At 38.4% G+C, this 27,844-nt stretch overlaps 2 protein-coding genes across 22 annotated transcripts in view; one reads left to right on the top strand and one right to left on the bottom strand.

The window, feature by feature from the left end:
* Window positions 1-27,844, bottom strand: part of LOC141407713 (uncharacterized) — a 198,551-nt gene that overhangs the window by 38,607 nt on the left and 132,100 nt on the right. For 3 of the 20 annotated variants that reach the window (XR_012417959.1, XR_012417997.1, XR_012418006.1), the window contains 3 exons: window positions 8,795-8,880; window positions 7,192-7,590; window positions 6,035-6,361 (listed from right to left, as the gene is read on the bottom strand). The exons of 12 other annotated variants lie outside the window; for them this stretch is intronic. The gene's annotated coding sequence lies outside the window, so the exon portion shown is untranslated. Of the gene's footprint in view, window positions 1-367; window positions 489-6,034; window positions 6,362-6,416; window positions 7,591-8,794; window positions 8,881-27,844 lie in introns of those variants that run through there. 5 more of the 20 variants (XR_012417958.1, XR_012417961.1, XR_012417998.1 and 2 more) reach the window with 2 other exon arrangements.
* On the top strand, window positions 368-27,414 carry GBP2 (guanylate binding protein 2). Of its 2 annotated transcripts, XM_005542798.4 has the most exons (11): window positions 368-611; window positions 4,519-4,725; window positions 5,243-5,370; window positions 6,218-6,327; window positions 8,751-8,947; window positions 9,290-9,532; window positions 12,243-12,523; window positions 14,142-14,354; window positions 25,174-25,276; window positions 25,570-25,763; window positions 27,190-27,414. In XM_005542798.4, exons 2-11 carry the CDS (start codon window positions 4,536-4,538, stop codon window positions 27,304-27,306), a joined length of 1,776 nt encoding a protein of 591 aa, XP_005542855.3. In that variant the 5' UTR covers window positions 368-611; window positions 4,519-4,535; the 3' UTR covers window positions 27,307-27,414. The 2 variants fall into 2 exon arrangements, with proteins under 2 accessions (XP_005542855.3, XP_073858268.1); XM_074002167.1 differs by lacking the exons at window positions 368-611; window positions 4,519-4,725; window positions 5,243-5,370; ... (1 more) ...; window positions 8,751-8,947; window positions 9,290-9,532 and adding an exon at window positions 11,058-11,240.

Below are 27,844 nucleotides of genomic sequence, written 5' to 3' on the forward strand. Positions count from 1 at the left end.
ACGTTAAGTGTCAGGACCTGGGTTAGGTGCTGATAATTCAAAAGTATGTAAGACATGGATATTCCCTCAGGGCACTTAACAGTGCTCAAGCTAATATTCAAGGTAATTGGACCGAAGAAAATATTATATGAGGCTTTCTCATCCACATGCTTCTCGAACTCGCCCACAAACATGAGATAAATAGCACTATTTTAAATGACCCAATGAAGGGGTTTTTAAAACTTAATATTGCAAGCAGTCTCCAAGATCTTTCCCAATAATAAAATGGGAAATTCCTGGTTGAGAAATCATGACAAACCTTCTTACTAGCACAGCTGTCAACAATTCTTTTCACGGTGAATGAGTCACTGCTTTAGTTGATACTTTCAGTTTCATATTAGCCCATTTCTTTGCAGAGGTTACCTCTTTTCCTTGTCTCCCTTCAGGTCTCTGAAGAAAACCTGGGAAGCCCCAGGACATCGGAGGGGTAAAGTAAAAGTCCACAGTTACTGTGAGAGAAAAAAGAGGGAGAAAGCAGTGCAGCCAAACTCAGAAGAAAAGAGAGGGGGAAAAGAATTCGACTTTCACATTGAAACAACCTTCTTTCCAACGCTAAAGGATCTCTGATCCGGGTAAGACTGGGGCAGGGATGGGAAAATATTTACCAGGGTTCATCAGTTTTATCTAAACTGACCATTGCCACAATAGGCCGCAGCTGAGCCAGCTGTGGGACATAAGTCCACATAAAATCCTGGCCCTATCAAGTGGCTGCAGGTTCCTTAGTGCCCTCTGCTCCTGCTGTGAAATAGGCTCCAGCAGAGGTGGAGCCTACATAGAGAGACAGGAATGTTTTTAAATTGTTCTTTCTTTCTTGACACCATCTTAAACTAACTTTATCATTATTAGCATCTGCTTAATAAAGTTAGGGCTCCATCACATTCATTATTGCCACTTTTATGGCTCTAGGTAAATGCAGGTAGGCAACTCGGGATCTGCAAAGAGAGGGAACAAGTTATCATAATTAGGGAGCTTATACAATCTTTGTGCAGCTACTTTTCTGAGTCAGTCGTTGATTGATTTCCATTTTAAGGTGGTATATATACATCATGCTATAAAATGAAACAGAAGTCTTGCCAGAAGTCTCTATGGGCCATTGCTGTAAGATAAAACGAGTCCTGATCACAGAAAAATAAATAGCTTTTTTGCCACTGTCCCCTGAAGAGAGGGGAAACAGATAATGAGATATAAGCCTTCATCAGAGCAAGTCAGAAGTAATCAACTCCATGTTATAAACAAAGCACTCTTTATTATAGAAGAAGGAAAGCTGTAATGCTTACGGTCTATGATGGCACATTAAAGAAATTATAAATTTTATATCATGATCATTTTAAGTAACAGGGATTAAGATATTCAAGGCAAAAACACAAATTAAGATTTACTACAGGAAGGCTTGTCGCTCATTTTAAATTTACAAAATTGTCAAATTACCAAGGCCTGGTTAAACAGGCTTTTCCTACAATTGTGTATATACTGCTTTACATGAAACAGAAGTCAGAAAAAAACAAGCCCTGGTTCATCAGAGAATGTTTCCTGATGCTGGCCTCATTACCTGAAATAATTGAAAGCAATATGCAAACTGATATACATGCAAGTAATAAAGAATCAATCTTAAAACACAGACAGGTTAAAATCTGGTAACATAATTGAGTAAAAAATCAACAGATTTTCTACATGTTAGATTTGAGATATCAAGCTTGAGTGAATAACAGGTGAATGCTGATTCACAGCAAATATTAAGAACCTGTGATGTCCTGCTGTAGCTCAAAGGGCTTCCTGTATAGTGACAGGAAGAAGCCATTGGGTAACCTGAGTCCCACAATCTGACCAAACCCTGTCCACAGAGGGGCTTGGAAGAAATCAGGAGCAAGGCTGGGTTAGAATGGTATCTGTGTTTCAAAGTGTGGAGATATGTATGACACAGGATTCCCCAGGTAAAGGTTCCTATTACTGTGTACGTGAGCTCAGCGAGCTCAGCTTTGCTCAGTCCAAAGATCTAAATGTGAAAGTGAAAAGTTTCCAAAGAAAATTTTGTAATTAATTCAGAAAATGTGACATATCTAGAAAAAAATTCTTTTTCTGAACAATGAGATACAAGATGATCTAGTGGGAATTCAACCTTTGTACCTCCTTCTGGAGAGGAACTTGGCAATATCAACAAAATACAATGCTCTTACCTTTTGACCCAGAAATCTCACTTATAGGACACTATCCTAAAGTAACTCCTATAGCAATATAAAAATACACACTCACAAAGTTAGCAGAGGTTTTCATTGTAGCACTGTTTGTAATTGCTAAATATTAGAAACAATCTAAATGTCTACACCTAAAAGAATAGTTGAATAAATTGTGGTATGTCCACATAAATGGAGTAGATGCCTGTGAAAAGAATTGAGAAATCTTCCTATGAACTGATATGAAGAGATTCCCATATTTCTATATGATGTGATCTTTATGTTAGAAAATGTGAATAAGAAAATATACATGTCTATGCTCATTAATGAAAAGAATGTCCAAGAAAGGTAAACTAGAAACTAACAAGATTGGATATCTATGGAGGATAAGTGGGCATGAAGTGGAAAGAATAGAAAGACAGCTGGAATGGGATGAAGGAAAGTGACACTTCTCTGACTACAGCTTGTTGTAAAGCTCTGACTTTCAGCACTATGATATTTCGTATACTCAAAATAAATACATACTTAAAATCAACCAACAAATGAACCTAACTAGTTTACAAATAAATAATTTAACCGCACCAAAGAGAACAGAGAAAGAAAAGGTAGTCTAAGAAACTTTGGAATACAGTGTTTTGACTGTATGTGTAAGACCAAAGACAAGAAGAACTGTTAACTAATAATGCACTCTAGTTAGCAAATTTATCGTTCGAAGACTTATATGAGTTAGCAACTTTAAAACCAATTATATGGACTAGAATTGAGCAAATAACTGAATTTATTATGTATAATGACATACTCAGAGAAAATGTTTTAAAAACAAGGGGAAAGCATGAATACATTTTGTTTTGTTGAATTGGAATTAGAAATATCAGAAGAAACTCAAGCTTATATATAGAAATGGAAAGATGAGAAATAAATGTAGATGTGTGTTTTCATGTGCCAGTATACAAACAGATTTCTTAACTTTCCCCCTGAGAGGGCCTAGAAGTAATGACTACACCTAGTGTGATAATCTTGGTATCTATGTACCATTATCCAATGAAAGCAACCAGAGCCCTTGGGAGAAATGGTTGATTCTAAGGCTGAATCAGAAACAATATTAGATAAGCCTGGCATATATTGTAATGCCAGAAGGGAAGAAGCACTGAAACTATGATGGAAGCATGTCCAAAGAACCTGGGCTCTAGCTTGAAGGAGCTCTCAGTGAACTAATCTGGGACGAGTTGAGCAACGAGATAAATAGCGATAGTAAAGTGTTACCCATAATGATAAAATAAACATCTATAGGTCTACACTGATACAACTAAATGATTAAATAAGTAAATAATATAAATAGAGGAGAAAGGGAAGTTCTTGCTCACATTAGAACTCTAATAAATGTAGAAGGAATGATGAGAATAGAAAATTACCTTTAGTCAAACATCACAGTAAGTTATAAGCAAGAATTATCAATGGATGCTAAAAATCGTGACTGAAAAAATTATGAAAGTATGATGAAACTTTATTTGCATAGACTTCCAACTGTCTCTCCAAATGGTACTTTTTAGTGACAAAATGGTACATAATACTTTGTGGTAGAGAAATCTGGCAGAGAACACCTTAACCAAGTGATCAAAGTTAAGGTCACAGCACCAGAAAAAGTCATGTCAACATCATGAATCCCTTAATACAAGACACTGAAAATGGCAGAACATCACTTCTGTGACATTTGCAAAAAAAAATGCCTAACTTCAATCAACGAGGAAACATCAAAAAACCCAAACTGAGGGATATTCTACAAAATCATAGGCCAGTCAACTTCTAAAATGTCAAGGACATGAAAGACAAGGAAAGAATAAGGAACCATCAAAGATTCAAGGAAAATACAGAAACATAATGACTAAATGCAATGAGGAATCCTGGACTGGATCATGGAGCAGAAGGACATTAGTGGGAAACTGGTGGAATGTGAATAAGGAGTGTAGATTAGTTATCATTGTATCAATGAGATTAGTTATCATTGTATCAATGTTAAAATCCTTGTTCTATGGTTATGTAAAATTTTAACATTAGGGGAAATGATATATGGGAACTTTCCATACCCGTTGTACATCTTTTCTGTAAGTCTATTTCAAAATAAAGTTATTTTTAAAGAAAGCCAGTGGACCAATTTGTAAGACAGACTTAAAGAGAAACCGGGCTTTAAAAAATGTATATGAAAAAAAGTTCAAGCCTAGAAAACAAAAATTTAATCCATATTGTAAAGTTCAGTATAGCTAGCTACCTAAAAATTGCTTTCCATTTCATCTTTTTCCTTGCACACAAGGGAACAACACCCTGGACATGGCTCCAGAGATCAATTTGCCGGGCCCAGTGAGCCTCATTGATAACACTAAAGGGCAGCTGGTGGTGAATCCAGAAGCTCTGAAGATCCTATCTGCAATTACGCAGCCTGTGGTGGTGGTGGCAATTGTGGGCCTCTATCGCACAGGAAAATCCTACCTGATGAACAAGCTGGCTGGGAAGAAAAACGGTGAGTGACACCAGGAAAGCTCTAAGCCCCTTCTGTCCATACACACTGAGAACATCCAGCCTAGGGATGTGAGAATAAAAAGTTAGAGACGAGAATGAATGTTGAAAGCTAACTTGCAGTCCGTTAATGGGCTCTTTACACTGAATTTGGAGGATTACAGTCAACTGACTCTTTCTTCCCACTTTACTTTTATTCTATACTTAAGAGTATAAGTGTCCCTTTCTGGAAGGAATACAATGTTAATAAAGAAAATTAACTTCTATAATAATGACTTATAAAACATTTATTAAAGTTCTCATGTAGTGACAGCAAGCTTTCAATGAACTTTAAGAAAAAATGAATGTTTCAGTGTGTATTAGATATCTAATTTTCCTATTTCCAGGATTGTAATTAAGATTCATGCCAGTTGTATTTTCTTTTATCTCTTTTAACTTCAATTATGTTAACTATTATCTCAATTTCCAGAAACACCTACTAAGTAATCGCTTTTCCCTTTTATCCTCTCCTTCTTTTGCAGGCTTCTCTCTGGGCTCCACAGTGAGGTCTCACACCAAGGGAATCTGGATGTGGTGTGTGCCTCATCCCAAGAAGCCAGAACACACCCTAGTTCTGCTCGACACTGAGGGCCTGGGAGATATAGAGAAGGTAAAAAAAATAAATATTTTAAAAATTTCACTTAGGTCGATTAAAATCTACATAAACCAGGTCAGGTCAATAACCCTCTTTGCACTATCACTCCTACTCCTGGATTTAGGACTCTAGTTAATTACATTAATATATTATTTTTTAAATTTATGTGGTATAAGCATTCAGAGTGCACAGTAAGTTCAATTGATTAATTATGGGTAAACCTATGAAATAATGGCTAACGATGTTTTCAGTCATTTTCTTTCATATTATAGTAAAATGTTTTGGTGAGGCTGCTGAAGGTGTTTATAAACTTCAGTAGACATTTTACAAACATGTCTGACTTTTTACAGCGGGATCCCATAAAGGTAGTAAAAACGTTCACATCCACAGGAGCACCAGTAGAAAGAGAAGCAAAGTGTAAAATCTAATAACATCTTTGTTCATTAAGGATAATATATTACTACTCATAAATCTTAGACATAGAAAGTTCTTATTAGAGGAGCTTATTTTAACTACTGTGTAAAAAATGTGTTACCATGATGTGCCATGGAAATGGAATAGGGTCATAAACTAAGTTTAGGATACCAGTTTGAATTTTAGTAGCTGATCAAAATAGCTTCTGCTACCAAGTGCTCATGTGTTTCCCACTGACACATACATTTATATATAATACCTTAAATTATACATCATAAATAAAATTTATTCTACAGGTGGAAAAAAAATACTACATAAGGAAGTGAGTTACCTAAGTTTTCACAACTAATGAGACACAGAACTGGAGTTCAGTCAGTCTTCAGCTATCTGAATTGATTATACATTCTTCTAGTCACTCTTCTGTGTGGCTTCTACAATGACTTAACAGGGTGACAATGAGAATGACTCCTGGATCTTCGCCCTGGCTGTCCTCCTGAGCAGCACCTTCGTGTACAATAGCATGGGAACCATCAACCAGCAGGCCATGGACCAACTGCAGTATCCTTTTTTGTGGTACAGAACAGCACTAAACCTAGAAAATAACAGCTTGATTTTTTCACCAAGTACAGAGGCAGACAGACAGGTACTGAAGAATTCATAAGTCCTCTCTTTAATAAATCTCATTATGCTGAACATCTCATTCTATCTCAATCTCCACCAGAACTTCAAGTCTTCCCAGTTACATGTATCCTTAGACACTCAGCCACCCAAGACTCTGTATATCTTCTATCTGACTTAATCTCCTATCCCTGTCCAAACCCTCAATGCCCTCTAGAATTCATTGTCTCACTTTTGTAACTCTCTATATTCTTATCATCTGCTCTAAGTGTTGCCTTCTGATACCTAGCTATACACTATAGATACTATTTCTCCTACAGACCTCTCCAGTGGTCTTATGTGATGACTATTTTTTATCCCATACCTTGCATATCGTAAGTGTAAGAGATGAGTTAGGTATCCTCCTTGTTCCATATTAGAGTTATGGACACTTTCTCATTCCTTTACCATTAAAAAGAGAATCTTCTTTGATACATATGCCCTCAGACAACACCACTATGCTTTGTTGCAATTATCTAGCAATGTTCCAATAAATACATCCTTCATTCATTAAAGATTTTAGCTCCTGGTGTCTTTTTAGAGAATAGCAACCAATAGACAACTATTTAACACCCTGGTGTACTCAGTTCCATCACCTTATTGGAACTCTCCACTCTTATTGTTATTCTCCACTCTCACACATTACTTAACCTAGTTCATTATCAATGACCTCACCATTTCCATTAGCTTAGTTTCAAGCATTATACTGAATTAGATTTCATCAAGATCACCTTCATATTCCTATACGTAATGCACAGTTCTCACCTCATTTGATCTTCCAATCCTCCATAAGCCTTTTTTTTCTCTAGGAGAATTTCATAAATTTGATCCCTTCCACGTTTCTGAAATGCTTGTTTCACTTGGAATTGGTTCCTATTAGAATACCACAGTTTCCTAATTTTTCACCTTCCTAATTTTTCAGATTACTTTACTCCATACTCTTTCTCCTTTTAGCCTCTAAATATTATAACTCTCAAGTTCTTGTGCCTCTTTTCTTTTTCTACTTTCAGTCCCCAGATGATCACATCCAGCTTCAAGGCTTTCAGTAGCACCAATATGTTAATCACCATCAAATCTGTATTCCCAAGCATGAGCAAATTCAAACTTTTGTATCCAGCTTCTGATGCGACATCTCCATTCAGATGTGTAAGAGACATCTCGAGCCTAAAATATACAGAACAAAACTTAATTTTCCTGTCCAAAACAACTCCTTCCCAGTCTTTCCAATCACAACAAATTCCCACATCATTCACAGAAGTGCTCAGATCAAAAGCTTAGGAATCATCTTGGATGATTCCCTTTCTTATGTTTTGGAAATTATTAATCATCGAATTCCTTCAGCTCCACTATTAAAGTTATTTCTCTAGACTAGCCAATTCTCACTACTTTCTCCATGATAACTCTAAGTTTCCATTGCCTCTCGTCTTGGTTATCTTTTCAACTACCTAATTGTTTTTTGTTTCAGTTTTGTTTGTTTGCTTGTTTTATTTTGCATGTGCACTTGACTCGCAGATGCAATGCCAGCCAGTATGATTTTAAAAAACATCATACTATATCCTCTCTTCACTTAAAACCCACCAATGCGTTCCCATTAACTTTCTATTAAATTTCAAACTTCTTACTTTGGTTTACAGAGCTTGCACATCCCAACCTCTACTTATTTTAACCTTCTGCCCTACCACACTGGATTTCTTGATATATGTTTCACACACTCAGTGATTTCCTATCTAAGGGGCTTGCAGGGTCTGTGATCTCTGTCTGCAATGTTTCTCCAATGGATTTGTACATGACTGGTTTCTTCAATTCATTCAGATCGTTGCTCAACTACAATGTCAGAGATAATTTACCTGGAAAACTACATAAACCAGCACCACATGCAGATACACACAGTTATTCTCTGCCTTCCTTATTGGCAGATTTGGGAGACACTAGAGTGTTAGATGAGTGTCTTTTGGTTGCTAGTTTCTAAAAATACACTAGGAGCTAGTTGCCCAGTTCATTTTCCTTCAAGACAATTGTTATCAATACCTGATAATTTATTATATTTTTGTTTACTGGTTCATTGTTTGTCTCCATGATTAGAATGTAAGCTCTCTAATGGTAGCATTGTCTCATTCATTACACCATTTTTAGTCCCTAGGACAGTGCTTGGTTCATAGTAGGTGCTCAATAAATGTTTGTGAGTGAATGACTTCTGTAAATAAATGTTTGTGAATGAATGAATGAGCTAATAAAAAGAAACCAAATTATTTTAGGTAAGCATTAGGATAAAATGTAGTATAAAAAGTGGCATTTTCTGTAGTTTTCTTAATTTAGCGTCTCAGCTATGTGACAGAGCTGACAGATCGAATCAAGGCAAACTCCTCACCTGGTAACAATTCTGTAGAAGACTCAGCTGACTTTGTGAGTTTTTTTCCAGCATTTGTGTGGACTCTCAGAGATTTCACCTTGGAACTGGAAGTAGATGGAGAACCCATCACTGCCGATGACTACCTGGAGCTTTCACTAAAGCTAAGACAAGGTTAGTGGGTCTGATGGTTGGTTGGGTAATAAATAGAGAGAAAATAATATCAAAATAACCATTTATGTGTAGTGCTAAAAATTAAAATTTTGAACTGTATTTTCCTGACTGTTCTGCTAGAGGAAATGGAGACATTGCTTGACTATATCAGTTGGAATCAATTTTAAATTGCATTACCTACCTCTTCTTGGAGACTTTCCTTTCTCTACCCCTTTAATTTTTTATTTCTTCTTCCTAATTAATTTCCTCCTTACATAGGCTTTGTGAAAATTATAAAATTGAAAGATCATATTTGAAGTAATTAATGTGAAGTTTTACTACCTCTAATTTTCATTCCTGTAGGTACTGATAAAAAAAGTAAAAGCTTTAATGATCCTCGGTTGTGCATCCGAAAGTTCTTCCCCAACAGGAAGTGCTTCATCTTCGATTGGCCCGCTCAGAAGAAGTACCTTGCTCGCCTGGAGCAGCTAAAGGAGGAAGAGCTGAACCCTGATTTCATAGAACAAGTTGCAGAATTTTGTTCCTACATCCTCAGCCATTCCAATGTCAAGACTCTTTCAGGTGGCATTCCAGTCAATGGGCCTCGTGAGTCACTTTCTCTACCCACTTCCTACCTGGACTTTCTCCTTCTGCCCATTGTAGAGGATAAAATGGAAAGCATAAGGGTCACTTCTGACAAATGCATAGTCTATTGATGGCAAGGAAAATACACCATGAAAATCATAATATAAATTTTACATGAATACTAAAACTATAGTATCATCTCATATTCCTTGCAAGGAGAAAAAAAGAAAAGAACTAGAATTGAATTCTGCTGTGGTAAACTTCTCCACCAGCTTCTCAGCTCCCTCTTTATCAAATAAACATCCAGGATATATATACTGAGCAACAAAGAAAAAAGCAAATACTGTATGTAAGTGAGACTTTGCTACTAATTGCAGTACAATTCTCTTGTTCAGCAATTCTAAAATATTTAGGGAATGTCTGTAATGTAATGTACCAACCACTGGGTATAATGATGGATAAAAGAAATGTGACTTTTATCCTCATTCCAGCATAATAGGAGCGAAAGATACTTTTGTAAAAAGTAAAAAAAAAAAAAAAAAAAAAAAAAAAAAAAAAAAAAAGTATAATATAAATAGTGATTAACACAATGCATAAAAATAATAGGCTGCTATGAAAGAGTAAAGGGAGAGACAGGGAGATATAATTTAGAGTGTGAGAGAGTGCTCATCTGTGAAAGTCACATGTAAGATGAGAATTTAAAAATGATTGAGTTGGCAGGGCACTGTGGCTAATGCCTGTAATCCCAGCACTTTGGGAGGCTGAGGTGGGTGAATCACTTTGAGCTCAGGTGTTTGAGACCAACCTGGGCAAAATGGTGAAACCCTGTCACCACTAAAACCACAAAAATTAATCAGGCATAGTGGCTCACACCTGTAATCCCAGCTACTCAGGTGGCTGAGTCTGAAGGATCACTTGAGCCTGGGAGGCAGAGGTTGCAGTGAGCTGAGACTGCACCACCGCACTCCATCCTGGGAGACAGAGTGAGACTCTGTCTCAAATACATATATACACTTTATATGTATATAAAATAAATGATTAAGAGCTAACCAAAGCACATAGAGGAATAACTTTACAACAAATAATGTAATGTGGAAATGCCCAGGGCAGGAAAGAACTTTACAACTTCAAGAAAATAGAACACAGGAGGCTCATGCCTGTAATCCCAGCACTTTGGGAGACCAAGGTGGGAGAATTCCTTGAGCCTGGGAGTTTACGACCAGCCTGGGCAAAATAGCAAGACTTCATCATTATGAAAAAATTAAAAATCAGCCAAGTGCAGTGGTACTTGCCCGGAGTCCTGGCTACTCAGGAGGCTGAGGCAGGAGGGCCCAGTGTGAGCACAGGAGTTCAAGGCTATGGTTAGCTATGATCATGCCCTGCACTTCAGCTTGGGTGACAGGACAGAATTCCATCTCAATTTTTTTAATGAAAATAGAAGAAAGACAGGTGTTTGGAACAAGAGGAGACTGAATAAGAGTGGTGTCCTAATTGGAGAGGTATAAAGGGGTCAGGTCTTGAAAGGACTGGCAGAGGACTTTGAGGAGATTAGAGTTTGTCTAAGGTCTAGGGAAGATCTTGAAGAATTTTTGGCAGTGAGGTAAGGTTATCTAACTTATGTTTATACATATCTTTTGGAATATTTTGTAGATAATTTGTTGGAGTGGTGAAAGGGAGGGAATGAGAGATGGATGCTATTTCCAGTGGTTGAGCAATAAATGGACATTGGGTGAGTCTCAGATTATGGCAGTGAAAATGGTAAAAATTGACAAGATCCAAACATACTTTGGATATTAAATCCAAAAGACCCATTGATAGAGGGAATATGGATTTATGAGAGGAATAAGAAGGAAATGCCACGCCTGTCTCCAGAGTTTCAAATTTAGCAATTGCTTGAATGGCTGTGTTATTTAGTGAGATAGTAGTATCAGGAGGAGAAATAGTTTTTCAGAGTGGATGAAGTTTTTACATTTAGATTATTTAATATTGAGTTTCTTCTGATTTATGCAGTAAGAGATATAAAATAGGCATTAAAAATAAGGTGCAAAACTTATTTTTAATCCAAAGCCTAAAAGAAATGTCAAAGCAGGAAACGAAATACACCAGCTATCCATACATATAGTACTTAAAACTACAGAGAGATGAGAAGGTACAGGATGGAGTCAAAAAGAATCAGCTCTTATTGTGTGACCAACCACTCCAGTTTGCCTAAGATGAGGTTTTCCTGGCATGTGAGACTGTCATTGCTACACCCAGCAAAGCCCTGGCAAACTCAATGAGTTGATTACCCTATCTGTAGTTCTGACAAGAGAATATCTAAGAAGACATGTTTACCTTAAGCCAGACAACAGACTAGTGGTCTGCACCACTAAAATTAATAAAAATAAAAAGGCTAAGTTTTCTCATTGACTTTTTTCATAAATTAGGAGTGAAGAGAGAAAGGGAATAAAGGGAGAGGTGAGAGAAAAGAAAGGTAAGAAAACACATTGACCTATTATCTCAGCCCCAAAATATCCTAACTTATTCATTTCAGTGTCTTCCTTTTAGGTGAAGGAAATAGGAAAGAGCAACTTCAATTCCCTCTGTGACTCGGGTTAACAAATTATTCCATTACTATTCTTTATCCAAAACTTATGTAAAACTATTATTTGTGAAACTCACTTGAAAAGCACGCAAAATACTCTGTCCCACCAACTGATAGTCACATTTTTTAAAAAATTCCCTTTTGCAGGTCTAGAGAGCCTGGTGCTGACCTATGTCAATGCCATCAGCAGTGGGGATCTGCCCTGCATGGAGAACGCAGTCCTGGCCTTGGCCCAGATAGAGAACTCAGCCGCAGTGGAAAAGGCTATTGCACACTATGAACAACAGATGGGCCAGAAGGTGCAGCTGCCCACGGAAACCCTCCAGGAGCTGCTGGACCTGCACAGGGACAGTGAGAGAGAGGCCATTGAAGTCTTCATGAAGAACTCTTTCAAGGATGTGGACCAAACATTCCAGAGGAAATTAGGGGTATATTTGGTGTTCTAGGTCATGAGAGGCAGAAAAATATGGGCCCTTCTTGGGAAAATAATTCTTTCTAGACCCCAAAATAGTTACACTCAGTTATATGTACATATTTGAAATAATTATTAAAAGACTTAGACCTTTGGGAGGCCGAGACAGGCGGATCACGAGGTCAGGAGATCGAGACCATCCTGACTAACACGGTGAAACCCCATCTCTACTAAAAAATACAAAAAACTAGCCGGGCGAGGTGGCGGGCGCCTGTAGTCCCAGCTACTTGGGAGGCTGAGGTAGGAGAATGGCGTGAACCCGGGTGGCAGAGCTTGCAGTGAGCCGAGATCTGGCCACTGCACTCCAGCCTGGGTGACAGAGCAAGACTCCGTCTCAAAAAAAAAAAAAAAAAAAAAAAGACTTAGACCTTTAAAAAAATGATACCTAATTTTTTACAAAAATTTGCTTTTGTTAGTTTTTCCTATCTGGGTCCCATATTTTAAGAAAGTAAGTAGATTGTACAACTGCATTATTAAAGACTATTTTAACTTATTTTGTCCTTTTAAATTAAAAATTACATTGCCTTTATGTTCCCTGGTAATTATCAGTGGGGACTAAATTATTTTTAAATAACCCTAATAATTTGTTGTTTTGTTAAATGTGAGCCAATGGTAAAATATTCAGAAAGCCAAAAAAGAGAAATTAATTATATAAATTTTATTAGAGAAATTTTTTTTAATTGAAAACAGCTTTTAACATCTGCCTCATTCCAAGTGAACAGAGTATTTTTGCATGCAGAATCGCCACTTCACAAGTGGAAGTCCTTTCCCTAGCTAGGAAGGCGCCATCTTATAAATGATACATTGCTACATTCGGAGGTTCTGGTGAAGCTAGATAGCCGATGTCAGCAATTGTCACCCTTCCAACCTAAGGAGGAAAGAGAAAGCTTCGTAGTTAAGTTATGTTGAGTGATTTAATGTAGATAAATGTGCTGTTCTATGAGACTTTATAAATACTGAAAATACCTACGGTACAATCTTCATTACTTTCATTAGCCCTATGTTGAGAAAATACACAAAAATATTCTCATATTAAAGAATGTACTAAATAATCATGTACTCCTTACTGAGCACTTCTAAAAAGTCCCTGGGCTTAATAGTTTACATCGCCTCATATAACCCTGAAGAGAAACCTATGTGATGGGTATTGCTCCTCTGCTATACAGACGAGGAATCCTCGGTTCACAAGGATTGAGTGTCACAAGCCACAGTGTAGTGGATCTGGGAACTCTAGGCAGGCTGCCTGACTCCAGTGTTTGTGCTCAGAACTATTCCTGAAATGAGAGACTTGGAAAGATAAAAGTTTCATATGAAATGTGTATGTGCTTTGAGAATCATTCTCTGAAGCAGGAAAACTAGGAGACAGGAGCTTTAGGAAATCACAAACAGAGAAGCAGATCAATTTCTGCAATAAGCACAACTTAGGGATATTCTAGGATCTAACAGCAAGGTGAGGAGCATGGCTCTATTTAGAGGCCACAATTTCTGCAGGAGAAGCATTTTCCAGTCTCTACATAGTTAACATCCTCCTCATGGCTTTATTGAAACATCTGTGCTGTTTTGTCACTTCACAGGCCCAGTTGGAAGCAAGGCAAGATGACTTTTGTAAGCAGAATTCCAAAGCATCATCAGATTGTTGCATGGCTTTACTTCAGGATATATTTGGCCCTTTAGAAGAAGATGTCAAGCAGGGAACATTTTCTAAACCAGGAGGTTACCGTCTCTTTATTCAGAAGCAGCAGGAGCTGAAGAAGAAGTACTACCAGGTGCCAAGGAAGGGGATACAGGTAAACTACACAGTGGGTACCATTTCTTGGAACTCGCTGAGGGGGTGCTTTTAAAGCCTACTGGGAAGAAGGTAAATGGCACTGTGACTGGTGCCTACGGGCTCTGCCTTTCATTTTTCCATTTACTGATTCATTCAATAAGAGAGCCCACCATAATAGGAATTCCTCCTCAGAAGCACAGATGTAACCCTCAAAAAAGGTTTATTAAACTGATTCATTTATTTATTCATCTAGGCCTTCAACAATTATTTATTTTGACCTAACTGTATGCCAGGAACTTGTCAAGTTGCTGGAGATACAGCAGTTAAAAAAAGACCAATCCCTGTCAAAGTACACACAGGCAATTAGCAAATTATAGCTTATAAACAAATAATAATAACAGTTAACATTTATGTTGCACTTACTGTGTTCCAGGAGCTGTGCTGAGAGCCTAATTCATTTAATACTCAGAGCAATTCTATAAAATATGTATTACTAATATCCCAAATTTGTATTTTTTTTATTTTTTTACTTTTGTGGGTACATAGTAGGTGTATATACTGACGGGTACATGAGATGTTTTGATATAAGTATGAAATGCACAATAATCACATCATGGAAAATGAGGTATTTGTCGACCCAGGTATTTATCCTTTGTGTTACAAACAATCCAGTTATACTTTTTTAGTTATCTTAAAGTGTGCAATTAAATTATTGTTGACAAAAGGGTGACAAAAATTATTAGTCACCCTTTTGTGCCACCAAGTTTTATGCTATCAAGTATGTTGTGCTATACTTGATTTTATTCATTCTTTCTACTTGTTTTTACCTGTTAACCATTCCCACCTCCCTCCCCACACCATCCCACTACCCCTCTCAGTCTCTGACAACCATCCTTCTACTCTCTATCTTCATGAATTCAATTGTTTTGATTTTCAAATCCTACAAATAAGTGAGAACATGAGATGGTTTTCTTTCTGTGCCTGGCTTATTTCATTTAGCATAATGACCTCCAGTTCCATGTTCTTGCAAATAACAGGATCTTATTTTTGTTTATCAGTTCTAATAGTTTTTTTGGTGTGGAATCTTTAGATTTTTCCAAATATAAGATATCATCTGCAATAAAGAATAGTTTGTCTTCTTTATTTCCAATTTGGATGCCCTTTATTTCTTTCTCTTTACTGATTGCTCTCGCTAGTACTTCCAATAGTGTGGCAAATAACAATAGTAAATGTGGGCATCTTTGATGTATTCCAGATGTTAGAGGAAAGTATTTTTGTTATTCTTCCCATTCAGTGTGATAACAGCTGTGAGATTGTCATATATGGAATTCATTATGTTGAGGTATGTTCCACCTATACCCAGTTTTTTAAATGTTTTATTAATGAAAGGATATTGAATTTTATCAAATGCTTTTTCAGCATCAATTGAAATGATCATATGGTTTTTGTCCATTCTGTTGATAGAATTTAACACATTGATTGATTTGCATATGTTGAGCACCCCAGGGATGAATCCCACTTGGTCATGATGAGTGATCCTTTTAATGTATTGTTGAATTTGGTTTGCTAGTACTTTACTGAGGATTTTTGCATCAATTTTCATTAGAGACATTGTAGAGTTTTTAAAATTATTTCATTTCAATAGGTTTTTGGGGAACAGGTTACATGAATAAGTTCTTTAGTGGTGATTTCTGAGATTTTGGTGTACACTATACCCAACGTGTAGTCTTTTATCCCTCGCCCCCCTCCCACCCTTTCCCACAAGTCCCCAAAGTCCATTGTATCATTCTTATGCCTTTGTGGCCTCATATAATAGCTTATCTCCAATTTATGTGTTAGAACATAGGATGTTTGGTTTTCCATTCCTGAGTTACTTCACTTAGAATAATAGTCTCCAATTCTATCCGGGTTGCTATGGATGTCATTGTTTTTTTTTTCCTTTTTATGGCTGAGTAGTATTCCATAGTGTGTGTATGTGTGTGTATTATATGTTTTATATATATACAAAACAATTTTTTATCCACTCATTAATTGATGGGCGTTTGGGCTCATTCCACATTTTTACAATTGTGAATCATGCTGCTATAAACATGCATGTGTGTGCAAGTATCTTTTTTGTGTAATGACTTATTTTCCTCTGGGTAGATACCCAGTGGTGGGATTGCTGGATCAAATGGTAATTCTACTTTTAGTTATTTAAGATTTGTCTTTGTCTGGTTTTGGTATCAGGGTAATACTGTCTTCATAGAATGAGTTTGGAAGTCTTCTCTCCTCTATTTTTCAGAATGATTTGAGTAGGATTGATATTAGTTCTTCTTTATATGTTTGGTAGAAATCAGCAGTGAAGCCATCAGGTTCTGTGCTTTTTCTGTACTGGAAAACGTTTTGTTATGATGTCAGTATTGTTACTTGTTAGTGGTCTGTTCAGGTTTTGAATTTCTTCAAGATTCAATCTTGGTAGAGTGTATGTTGCTAGAAATGTATCCATTTATTCTAGATTTTCCAATTTATTGCAATATAGTTGCTCATTGTAATTACTAGTGATGCTTTGAGTTTTTTTGGTGTCAGTCGTAATGTCTTCTTTTTCATCTCTGATTTTTATTGGGACTTCTCTCTTCTTTTATTAGTCTGGCTAAAAGTTTGTCAATTTTGTCTAACTTTTTGAAAGAACCAAAACACTTTTCAAAAAACTTTTGTTTCATTGATGTTCTGTATTGTTTTTTAATTTCAATTTCATTTATTTCTGCTCTGATCTTTATTATTTATTTTCTTCTACTAACTTTGGGTTTGATTTGCTCTTGCTTTTCTAGTTATTTAAGATGCATTATTAGCTTGTTTACTTGAAGTTTTTCTTTTTTATGTTGGCAATTATAGTCACAATCTTCCTCTTAGTACTCCTTTTGCTATATTCCATAGGTTTAGGTATGTCGAATTTCCATTAGCATTTGTTTTAGGACATTTTTCAATTTTCTTCTTAATTTCTTCATTTACCCACTGGTTGTTCTGGAACATATGGTTTAATTTCCATGTGCTTGTATACTTTTCAAAATTCCGCTTATTATTGATTTCTAGTTTTATTTCATTGTGGTCAGAGAAGATGCTTGATATCATTTCAGTTTTTCTGAATGTTATAAGACTTGTTTTATGACCTAACATATGGGATATCCTTGAGAATCATCCATGTGCTGAGGAAAAGAATGTGTATTCTGCAGCCACTAGATGAAATGTTCTGTAAATATCTAGTAGGTCCATTTGGTCTATAGTGCGGATTAAATTCAATGTTTTCTTGTTGATTTTATGTTTGGAAGATCTATCCAATATTGAAAGTGGGATGTTGAAGTCTCCAGGTATTATTGTATTGGAGTCTCTTTCCTTAGCTCTAATGATATTTCCTTTACATATCTGGGTCCTGCAGTATTGGGTGCACATATATTTAAATTTGTCATATCTTCATTCTGAATTGACCTTTCTATCATTATACACTGACCTTCTTTGTCTCTTCTTATGGTTTTTGTCCTGTAATCTATTTTGTCTAAGTATGACTGAATACTCCTGCTACTTTTGGTTTCCATTGGCATAGAATATCTTTTTCCATTCCTTTATTTTCAGTCTATGTATGTCTTTGTAGGTGAGGTAGGCAACAAATCATTGGATCTTTGTTTTTTTTAATCCATTCAGCCAGTCTGTGTCTTTTGATTGGAGAGTTTAGTCTATTTACATTCAACATTACTATTGATAAGTAATGTTTTGTTATTTGTTTTCTGGTTGTTTTGTGGTCTTCTCCTCCTTGTTTTATTCCTTCCTGTCTTCCTTTTAGTGAAATTGATTTTCTCTGCTGATGTGATTTAGTTTCTTGCTTTTTATTTTTTGTGTATCTGTTGTATGTGTTTTGGTTTGAGGTCACCAGGAGGCTTGCAAATACCATCTTATAGCCCATTTTTTTAAGCTGATAACAAGTTAACACTATTTGCATAAACAGACAAACAAGCAAAAAATGAATTAAAATTCTACACTTTAACTTCATATCCCCACTTTGCAACTTTGTTTTCTATTTATATTTTATTGTATTGTGTATGTTTTAAAAGGTATATTAATTATTAATTTTGATTGGTTTATCCCTTAGTTTTTTTACTCAAGATAAAAGGAATTTGCATGCCACAGTTACAGTGTTATATTATTCTGTGTTTTTCTGTGTACTTACTATTATCAGTGAGTCTTGACTTTCAGATGTTTTCTTATTGCTTGTTAATGTCCTTTTCTTATGACTGAAGTACTCCCTTTTGCATTTCTTGTAGGACAGGTCTGGTGTCAATGAAATCACTCAGCTTTCATTTCTGTAGGAAAGTCTTTATTTCTCCTTCTTGTTTGAAGCATATTTTCACCTGCTATACCATTCTAGGGTAAAAGGATTTTTTCCTTCAGCACTTGAAATATGTCATGCCACTCTGTCCTGGCCTGTAAGTTTTCCACTGAAAACTCTGTTGCCAAACATATTAGAGTTCCATTGTATGTTATTTGTCCCTTTTCTCTTCTACTTTTAGGATCCTTTCTTTATCCTTGACCTTTGGGTGTTTTATTATTAAATGCCTTGAGGTTAAACCCTTCTTTGGATTAAATCTACTTTATATTCTATATCCTTCTTGTACTTGGATATTGATGTTTTTCTCTAGATTTGAGAAATTCTCTGTTATTATTCCTTTGAATAACTTTCTACCTTTATCTCTTTCTCTACCTTCTCTTCAAGGTCAATAACTCGTAGATTAGTCCTTTCAAGGCTATTGTCTAGATCCTATAGGTGTGCTTCATTTTTTTATTATTTTTCTTTTGTATCCTCTAAAAATAGCCTGCCTTCAAGTTCACTAATTCTTTCTTCTGCTTGATGAATTCTGCTATTAAAAGACTGATGCATTCTTCACTATACCAATTGCATTTTTCAGCTCTAGAATTTCTACCTTGGTTCTTTTAAACTATTTCAATCTGTTTTTTAAATTTATCTGATAGAATTATGAATTTCTTCTCTGTGTTATCTTGAATTTCTTTGAGTTTTCTCAAAACAACTGATATGGTTTGACTGTATCCCCACCCAAATCTCATCTTGAATTGTAACCCATATTCCCCTGTGTTGTGGGAGGGAACTGGTGGGAGATAATTGAATCATGGGGGCAGTTTCCCCCCATACTGTTCTTGTGGTCAGGAATAAGTCTCACAAGATCTGATAGTTTTATAAGGAAAAACCCTTCTGCTTGGCTCTCATTCTCCCTTGTCTGCCACCATGTAAGACGTGTCTTTCACTTTCTGGCATGATTATGAGGCCTCCCCAGCCACATGAAACCATGTTACATTTACTTTATAAATTACCCAGTCTTAGGTATGTCTTTATCAGCAGTGTGAAAAGAGACTAATACAGTAAATTGGTATCGGTAGAGTGGGGCACTGCTGTGAAGATACCCAAAAATGTGGAAGCAACTTTAGAACTGGGTAACAGGCAGAGGTTCGAACAGTTTGAAGGCTCAGAAGAAGACAGGAAAATGTGGGAAAGTTTGGAACTTCCTAGAGACTTGTTAAATGACTTTGACCAAAATGCTGACAGTGAAATCCAGGCTGAGGCAGTCTTAGATTGAGATGAGGAACTCATTGGCAACTGGAGCAAAGGTGACTTTCGTTATGCTTTACCAAAGAGACTGGCAGCATTTTGTCCCTGCCCCAGAGATTTGTGGAATTTTGAACTTGAGAGAGGTGATTTAGAGTATCTGATGGAAGAAATTTCTAAGCATCAAAGCATTTAAGAGGTGACTTGGGTACTGTTGAAAGCATTCTATTTTTAAAAAAGAAGCAGAGCATAGAAGTTCAGAAAATTTGCAGTCTGACAATGCAATAGAAAAGAAAAACTCATTTTCTGAGGAGAAATTCAAGCCAGCTGCAGAAATTTGCATAAGTACAAGGAGCTGAATGTTAATCACCAAGGCAATGGGGAAAATGTCTCCAGGGAATGTCCGAGGTCTTCATGGCAGCCTCTCCCATCACAAGCCAAGTGGCCTAAGAGGGAAAAATGGTTTTGTGGGCCAGGCCCATGGCCTCTCTGCTATGTGCAGTCTAGGGACTTGGTGCCCTGTGTCCCAGCCACTCCAGCCGTGGCTAAAAGGGGCCAAGGTACAGTTCCAGCCATGGCTTCAGAGGGTACAAGCCCCAAGCCTTGGCAGCTTCCACATGGTGTTGAGCCTGCGAGTGCACAGAAGTCAAGAATTGAGGTTTGGGAATCTCCACCTCTATTTCAGAGGAAGTGTGAAAATGGCTGGATGTCAAGGAAGAAGTTTGCTGCAGGGGTGGGCCCCACATGGAGAACTTCTGCTAGGGCAGTGCAGAAGGGAGATGTGGGGTTGAAGCCCCGACACAGAGGCCCCACTGGTGCACTGCCTAGTGGAGCTGTGAGAAGAGGGCCACCATCCTCCAGACCCCGGAATGGTAGATCCACCAACAACTTGCATTATGTGCCTGGAAGAGCTGCACACACTCAATGCCATTCCATGAAATCAGCCAGGAAGGGGCTATACCCCACAAAGCCACAGAGGCAGAGCTCCCCAAGACCGTGGGAATCTGCCTCTTTCATCAGTGTGAAATGGATATGAATCATAGAGTCAAAGGAGATCATTTTGGAACTTTAAGATTTGACTGCGTTGCTGGATTTTGGACTTGCATGGGGCCTTTAGGCTCTTTGTTTTGGCCAATTTCTGCCTTTTGGAAGGGGTATATTTATCCAATGCCTATAACTCCCATTGTATCTACAAAGTGGTTAACTTGGTTTTGATTTGACAGGCTCATAGGCAGAAGGGATTTGCCTTGTCTCAGATGAGACTTTGGACTGTGGACTTTAAAGTTAATGCTGAAATGAGTTAAGGCTTTGGGGGACTGTTGGGAAGGCATGATTGGCTTTGAAATGTGAGGACATGAGATTTGGGAGGGACCAGGGGCAGAATGACATGGTTTGGCTGTTTCTGCAACCGAATCTTATCTTCAGTTATAGCTCCCATAATTCCTATGTGCTGTGGGAGGAATCTGGTGGGAGGGACCAGGGGCAGAGTGATATGGTTTGGCAGTGTCCCCACCCAAATCTCATCTTGAATTGTAGCTCCCATAATTCTCATGTGCTGTGGGAGGGACCTGGTGGGAGATCATTAAATCATAGGGGTAGTTTTCCCCATACTGTTCTTGTGGTAGTGAATAAGTCTCATGAGACCTGATGGTTTTATAAAGGGGGAAGCCCCTTTCACTTGGCTCTCATTCTCCCTTGTCTGCCACCATGTAAGACATGCCTTTCACCTTCTACCATGATTATGAGACCTCCCCAGCCACATGGAACTGTGAATCCAATAAACCTCTTTTCCTTTATAAATTACCTACGTCTTTTTCAGTGTGAGAATGGACTAATACAACAACTATTTTGAATTCTCTGCCTGAAAGGTGACATATCTGTCTCTCCAGAATTTGTCCCTGATGCCTTATGTAGTCCATTTGGAGAGGTCATGTTCCTGGATGGTCTTGATACTTGTTCATCTGTGTCTGGTCATTGAAGAGTTAGGTATTTATTGTAATCTTCACAGTCTGTGCTTATTTGTACCTGTCCTTTGGGGAAGGCTTTCCGGATATTCAAAAGGACTTAGGTATCATGATCTAAGCTGTATCTGCTATGGGGGCGCCCCAAGTCCAGTAATACTGTGATTCTTACAGACTCCTAGAGGTACTGCCTTGATGGTCTTGGGCAAGATCCAGAATTTTCTGGTGTACTAGGCAGAGTCTTGTTCTCTTCTCTTACTTTCTCCCGAACAAATTAAGTCTTTCTCTCTCTGTTCTGAGCCAAATGGAGCTCGGTGTGAAGTGACACAGGCACCCCCGTGGCCACCACAACTAGCACTGTGCTAGGTCAGACCTGAAGCCAGCACAACACTGGGTCCTTCCTGAGGCCTGCTATCGTAACTCCCTGACTACCACTTACATTCACTCAAGAACCTGCGACTCTACAATCGGCAGGTGGCAAAGCCAGCCAGGCCTGTGTCCTTCCCTTCAGGGCAGTGAGTTTCCTCAGGCCCCTGGCATGTCCAGAGATGTCTGGAGATGTCATCTGGACCAATGACTACAGTCAAAAACCTTAGAAATCTACCTGGTGTCCTATTGTACTGCAGCTGAGCTGGCACTCAAGCCACAAGACACAGTCCTTGCCACTCTTCCCTCTCCTTTCCAAAGGCAGCGCAGAGCCTCACCCCATGGCCACAGCCACCACAGGCCCATGGAGAGTACTGTCAGACTACCACCAATATTGTCTTAAGACCCAAGGGCTTTTTCATCAGCTTGTGGTAAATACTGCCTGGCCTGGGACTCTCCCTTCAGAACAGAGGGCTCCTGTCTGGCTCAGAGCAGGTCCAGAAATACCATCCAAGATTAAAGTCCTGGAATCAGGTACCCTGAGAGCCTGCCTGGTGCTCTATCCCCCATGCAGATGAGCTGCTACCTAAAGTGCAAACACTGCCCCCCGTACTTTTCCCTCTACTTTTCTGAAGCAGGAGGAGTCTCGCCCCATAGCCACTATGGCTGAGAATGTGTTTCAGTCTCACCTGAAGCAGCAAGTCTCAGAGTCTCTCTCAAGGCCCTCAACATATTACCTGGGTATTGCTGCTGGTTATTCAGGGTGCAAAGGCTCTTCAATTAGCAGGTGATGGATCCTGCCAGGGCTGGATCCTTCTCTTCAAAGTAGCAGATTACCCTTGGCCTAGGGTGTGTCTAGAAATGTCATCCAGGAGGGCCTGGAACGGGGTCCTTGTGACTCCAACTGACACCCTGTCCTGCTGTGGCTGAGCTGGTATGCAAGATGCAAGACAAAGTCCCTCCCACTCTTCTCTTTCCTCTCCTCCAGAGGAAGGAAAGGTTCTCTTTTGGAGCCACAAGCTTTGCAGCCCGGGGTCAGGGAAGTGCAAGGACTTACCAATATCACACAAATAATGAATGATACAGCTTGGATGCAAGTGCAGGTAGCAGAATCTATTCTCTTAGCAATTCTTCTATGCTTTTAGCAATTCTTCTATGCTGGTACACTCAGGTTACATCAGTTAGAATTAGCTTTGGCTATATGTTACTCAAAATGAAAAACAACAGTGGCTTTAAAAGGTAGAAGTTTCTTTCTTTCTTGTATGTATGTGAGAAATCAGGAAGAGAGAGCTGAATGCTGCTATGATGACTTCACATTCATCTAGATCCCTTGTTCTGCTTCAGCCCCTTAGCGTATGGCCTCGATCTTCAAGGTCAATTTCTGCTCTGAGATGGCTCATAGAAATTCAGCCTTTGGTTCCACATTATAGATGGGGTAAAAGAGGAAAAACAAAAGAGTAAAAGGGTCAACTTTCTTTAAAGAGATTTTCAAGATGTACTATATAATACTTCTGAGTATATGTTATTGGCCAGAATTTAGTCTGGCCATATGGGCACCTCAGCTATAAGGGAGGTTGAGTAGAAAAGAGAGTATTGGCCTGGTGCGGTGGCTCACACCTATATTCCCAGCACTTCGGGAGGCCGAGGTGGGTAGATCACCTGAGGTCAGGAGTTCAAGACCAGCCTGGCCAACATGGTGAAACCCCGTCTCTACTAAAAAAATACAAAAATTAGCCAGGCATGGTGGTGCACACCTGTAATTCCAGCTACTCAGGAGGCTGAGGCAGGAGAATCACTTGAACCCGGAAGGCAGAGGTTACAATGAGCCATGATCACGCCATTGCACTCCAGCCCAGGTGACAGAGCGAGACTCCGTCTCAAAAAGAATAAAAAGAGAAAAAGAAAAGAAAAGACAGTATTTTATCATGACCTGCCCAGCTGGAAAAAAAAAAAAAAAAATCACAGTCTGTTACAAAGTACACAGAGGAGAACAGAAATTTAGAACGACTCTAGCAGTCCCTGTCACAGTGACAAAAAACACTCTGAAGAAAAAGCAGGATACAGGTATAGAAGAGGAAGGAAAAGTGCACCAATTTTATATATATGTTCTTACTGAAGGCCTCTCAGATGAGGTCAAGTTTCAGCAGAATCTTCAAAGAAGTTAAAGAGTGAGCCAAATGGACTCTAGGAAAAAAGAACTTTCAATAACAGAAATGATCCAGATAAATAAATTGGCTTGTGTCCTAGGAATAGCAAGAAAGCTAATGTGCTGCCTGGTGGTGAACCAAGGAGCGACTGGTGACAGATACGTTCAGAGGAGTGGTCAGATACCAGAAGCCAGACAGGGGAGTATGTTGAAGTCCAGTGAAAGAAGTTTGAAACATTTTTTGATGAACTAGAAAGTTAATAGAGGGCTTTGAGTATACGAATGGTAAGATTTTTCTTTAAATAATATAGCAAATCTCTGGCTGCTCTGAGGAGAACGGACTGTAGAGAAAAAAGAGTGGAAGCAGAGAGACCAGATACTTTAACAATTGTCCAGGCTGGAGGTGATGCTGTCTTGGACTAGGGTGTTTGGATGAAGCAGGTGACAAGTGATGGGTTCTGGCTGTATTTTGAAGCTAAAGCTAACATAATTTGCAGATGATTGTTTACAGGATATGTGAGACAAGAAAGATATCCGGGATACAGTTAGATGAACAGAGTTATTAATTACTAAAATTGGGGTCATTGGGAAGGAATAGGTTTGAAGGGAGATCCAGAGTTGCATTTCAAACCTACTAAATCTGAAATACTATTGGAATTATAAAGTGAATTGTTACATGAGTGCTAAAATTAAATTGAATTAACAGATGTATTGCAGGGTTTTGCTCTGACCCATCATCACTCTTTCTTCATTCTACCTCTCTCTGTATAACCAGGCCGAAGAGGTGCTGAAAAAATACTTGGAGTCCAAGGAGGATGTGGCTGACGCACTTCTACAGACGGACCAGTCACTCTCAGAAAAGGAAAAAGCGATTGAAGGTGAGAACAGCTGAAAACACTCTACATGGTTGGAAAGCCCTCAAAATGTTAGTTAGCAATATTGGTCCACCTGAAATTATTATTGTAGAGAAAGAATGGCAAGTATCATTCATAGTTTTATGAGAGTTTTCTTAACTAATCTGTATGATCATTGGTTTTCTGGTTACCCAGGGCAAAATTACAAGAAGTTTTATCAATGATGTAAGGATAAGACAAACAAAAAAGAGGGAAAGGAAAAGGGAACACCTACAATTGAATATTCATATTTTTTTCTGTTTATTTTTCTTCCACAGTGGAACGTATAAAGGCTGAATCTGCAGAAGCTGCAAAGAAAATGTTGGAGGAAATACAAAAGAAGAATGAGCAGATGATGGAACAGAAAGAGAAGAGTTATCAGGAACATGTGAAACAATTGACTGAGAAGATGGAGAGGGACAGGGCCCAGTTAATGGCAGAGCAAGAGAAGACCCTCGCTCTTAAACTTCAGGTATTCAATAGCATCATCTCAATTTTCTCTTCCAGTGCCCCCTATTGAAAACGAAGTGTAAAGCTGAGAACCTAATGCCTCCCAAAAAACTTTCTAGCCCAGACACTACTACGTTTTTCATTCCCTAACTGTTTTTATGCCAGTCATCTCTGGTTAGTAAAGACTGTTTACTTGCAGGCTACAATCACATGGAATTCTTTATTATGCTATCACCAACAAACATTGCTAGGCACTGCACAAGTATTTTACATTATGTGATCAAATTTTCCTCTAATGGCAGAGGAACTATTAGTTTCTCATTTGCTAAATGAAGTAATTATAATTTCATGAGCAATAAGTAACTTTTCTGCATCAGAGTACCTGGAGAAATATCTAGCCCGTCTTTCCTACTGAGAGGGATCCATAGGGATTTTGTTTCTGTCATGCCTGCTATGACTTTATGTCTGAAAGCACTGTTATGAGTACAAAGATTCCCTAACCAGGTCAGGTGCAGTGGCTCACACCTGTAATCCTAGCACTTAGGGAGGCTGAGGGGGGCGGATCACCTCAGCTCGGGAGTTCAAGACCAGCCTGACCAACATGGAGAAACCCCATCTCTATTAAAAATACAAAATTAGCTGGGCATGGTGGCGCCTGCCTGTAATCCCAGCTACGCAGGAGGCTGAGGCAGGAGAATCGCTTGAACCCGGGAGACGGAGGCTGCAGTGAGCTGAGATGGCGCCATTGCACTCCAGCTTGGGCAACAAGAGTGAAATTCCATCTCAAAAGAAAAAGAAAGAAAGAAAGATTCCCTAACCATCTACCCACTTAAGCACACTGGTTAAGTGCCGATGGTGCCAATTCTTTCTTCTTCTCTGGGCTCTTTTCCACATTTATGTTTGCCCAGAAATACCCTATGGGCCACTGTAAGCCCTGATCTCCTCAGTTTATTTCTGTTACCTCTGAATTTTGGAGACTGGTACTAAATTCCATGATCAAACACTTGCCCTACTCTTGAGTTATGTAGTAACCTACCAATTGGAAATCACCTATCTTTCATACCTTCCTAGATATACATGTAAGAGTCCATACTGTATAGGTCAGAAATGAACAACAACAACAAAAAAGAACAAGAGAAAGTTATGGTTTTTCCAAAAGACTGTGTTGCATGTGTGTGAAGGGTGAAGGGACCAAGGAATGAAATGCTGGGTCACTAATATTTTAGAAACTGTAGGACAACAACATTTTTGAAGCTAAAAATTCATAGAAAAATTATTGCAGATATAGGAGACTCAGAAGAGAGTGATAGAATGAAAATTAAGGGAAGAAAGCATTTCAAAAGCAAGTGTCAAAAATTCTTGAAGGATCAATATAAGTACCAAAAGGGAAACTAATTTGGTGGAAATGTGTTAAGCTGGATAGACTTAGTCTCCACTTTCCCTTCTAGGAACAGGAACGCCTTCTCAAGGAGGGATTCAAGAATGAGAGCCAGAGGCTTCAGAAAGAGATACGGGATATCCAGATGAGAAGCAAATCACAGCAACCAATGTGTCACATACTCTAAAAGTACAAGGAACAAAATTTGCCTGTCCAGCTCCCTCTCCCCAAGAAACAAGTTGAATGAGCAACTTCAGAGTGTCAAACAACTGCCATTAAACTTAACTCAAAATCATGATGCATACATTTTTCTTGAACCATAAAGATTGCAAAGTAAAGGTTAAGTATGAGGTCAATGTTTTACCTACAGAGCAATTCAACTCATGCTTATTTATAGTACTAACTTTTAATATGATCTTTAACTAAATCCTATATTTGAAATCACACACAAGGACTCAAGAGAGATATTGTGTAACTTGGATGCATTTTCCAATGAGATATCAAGCAGTTTCTGTTCCAGGTAGATTTTTTTTCTCTCATAGGTACCACCCTTCTGTATATTCAGTCCCATGCTCTTATTCGGGGATTTACTATGGTCCTAGGATAGGGCTGAAGTGTGGTGAATATGATGAAAATCTGATGAGACCAAACAAGCCATGGGGCACAGTTGAGCATCACTCCTGCCAAGTGGTCTTTGTATGGCATGCTGGCTGCAAATAAAGGAG

Source organism: Macaca fascicularis, chromosome 1 (assembly GCF_037993035.2).
Source record: "Macaca fascicularis isolate 582-1 chromosome 1, T2T-MFA8v1.1".
Classification (NCBI taxonomy): Eukaryota; Metazoa; Chordata; class Mammalia; order Primates; family Cercopithecidae; genus Macaca; species Macaca fascicularis.

Coding starts and splice junctions, on each gene's coding strand:
- GBP2 (XM_005542798.4), top strand. CDS start 4,536: ATGGCTCCAGAGATCAATTTGCCGGGCCCAGTGAGCCTCATTGATAAC. Junction 6,328..8,750: donor CAGGCCATGGACCAACTGCA/GTATCCTTTTTT, acceptor TTAGCGTCTCAG/CTATGTGACAGAGCTGACAG. Junction 25,764..27,189: donor CCCTCGCTCTTAAACTTCAG/GTATTCAATAGC, acceptor TTTCCCTTCTAG/GAACAGGAACGCCTTCTCAA.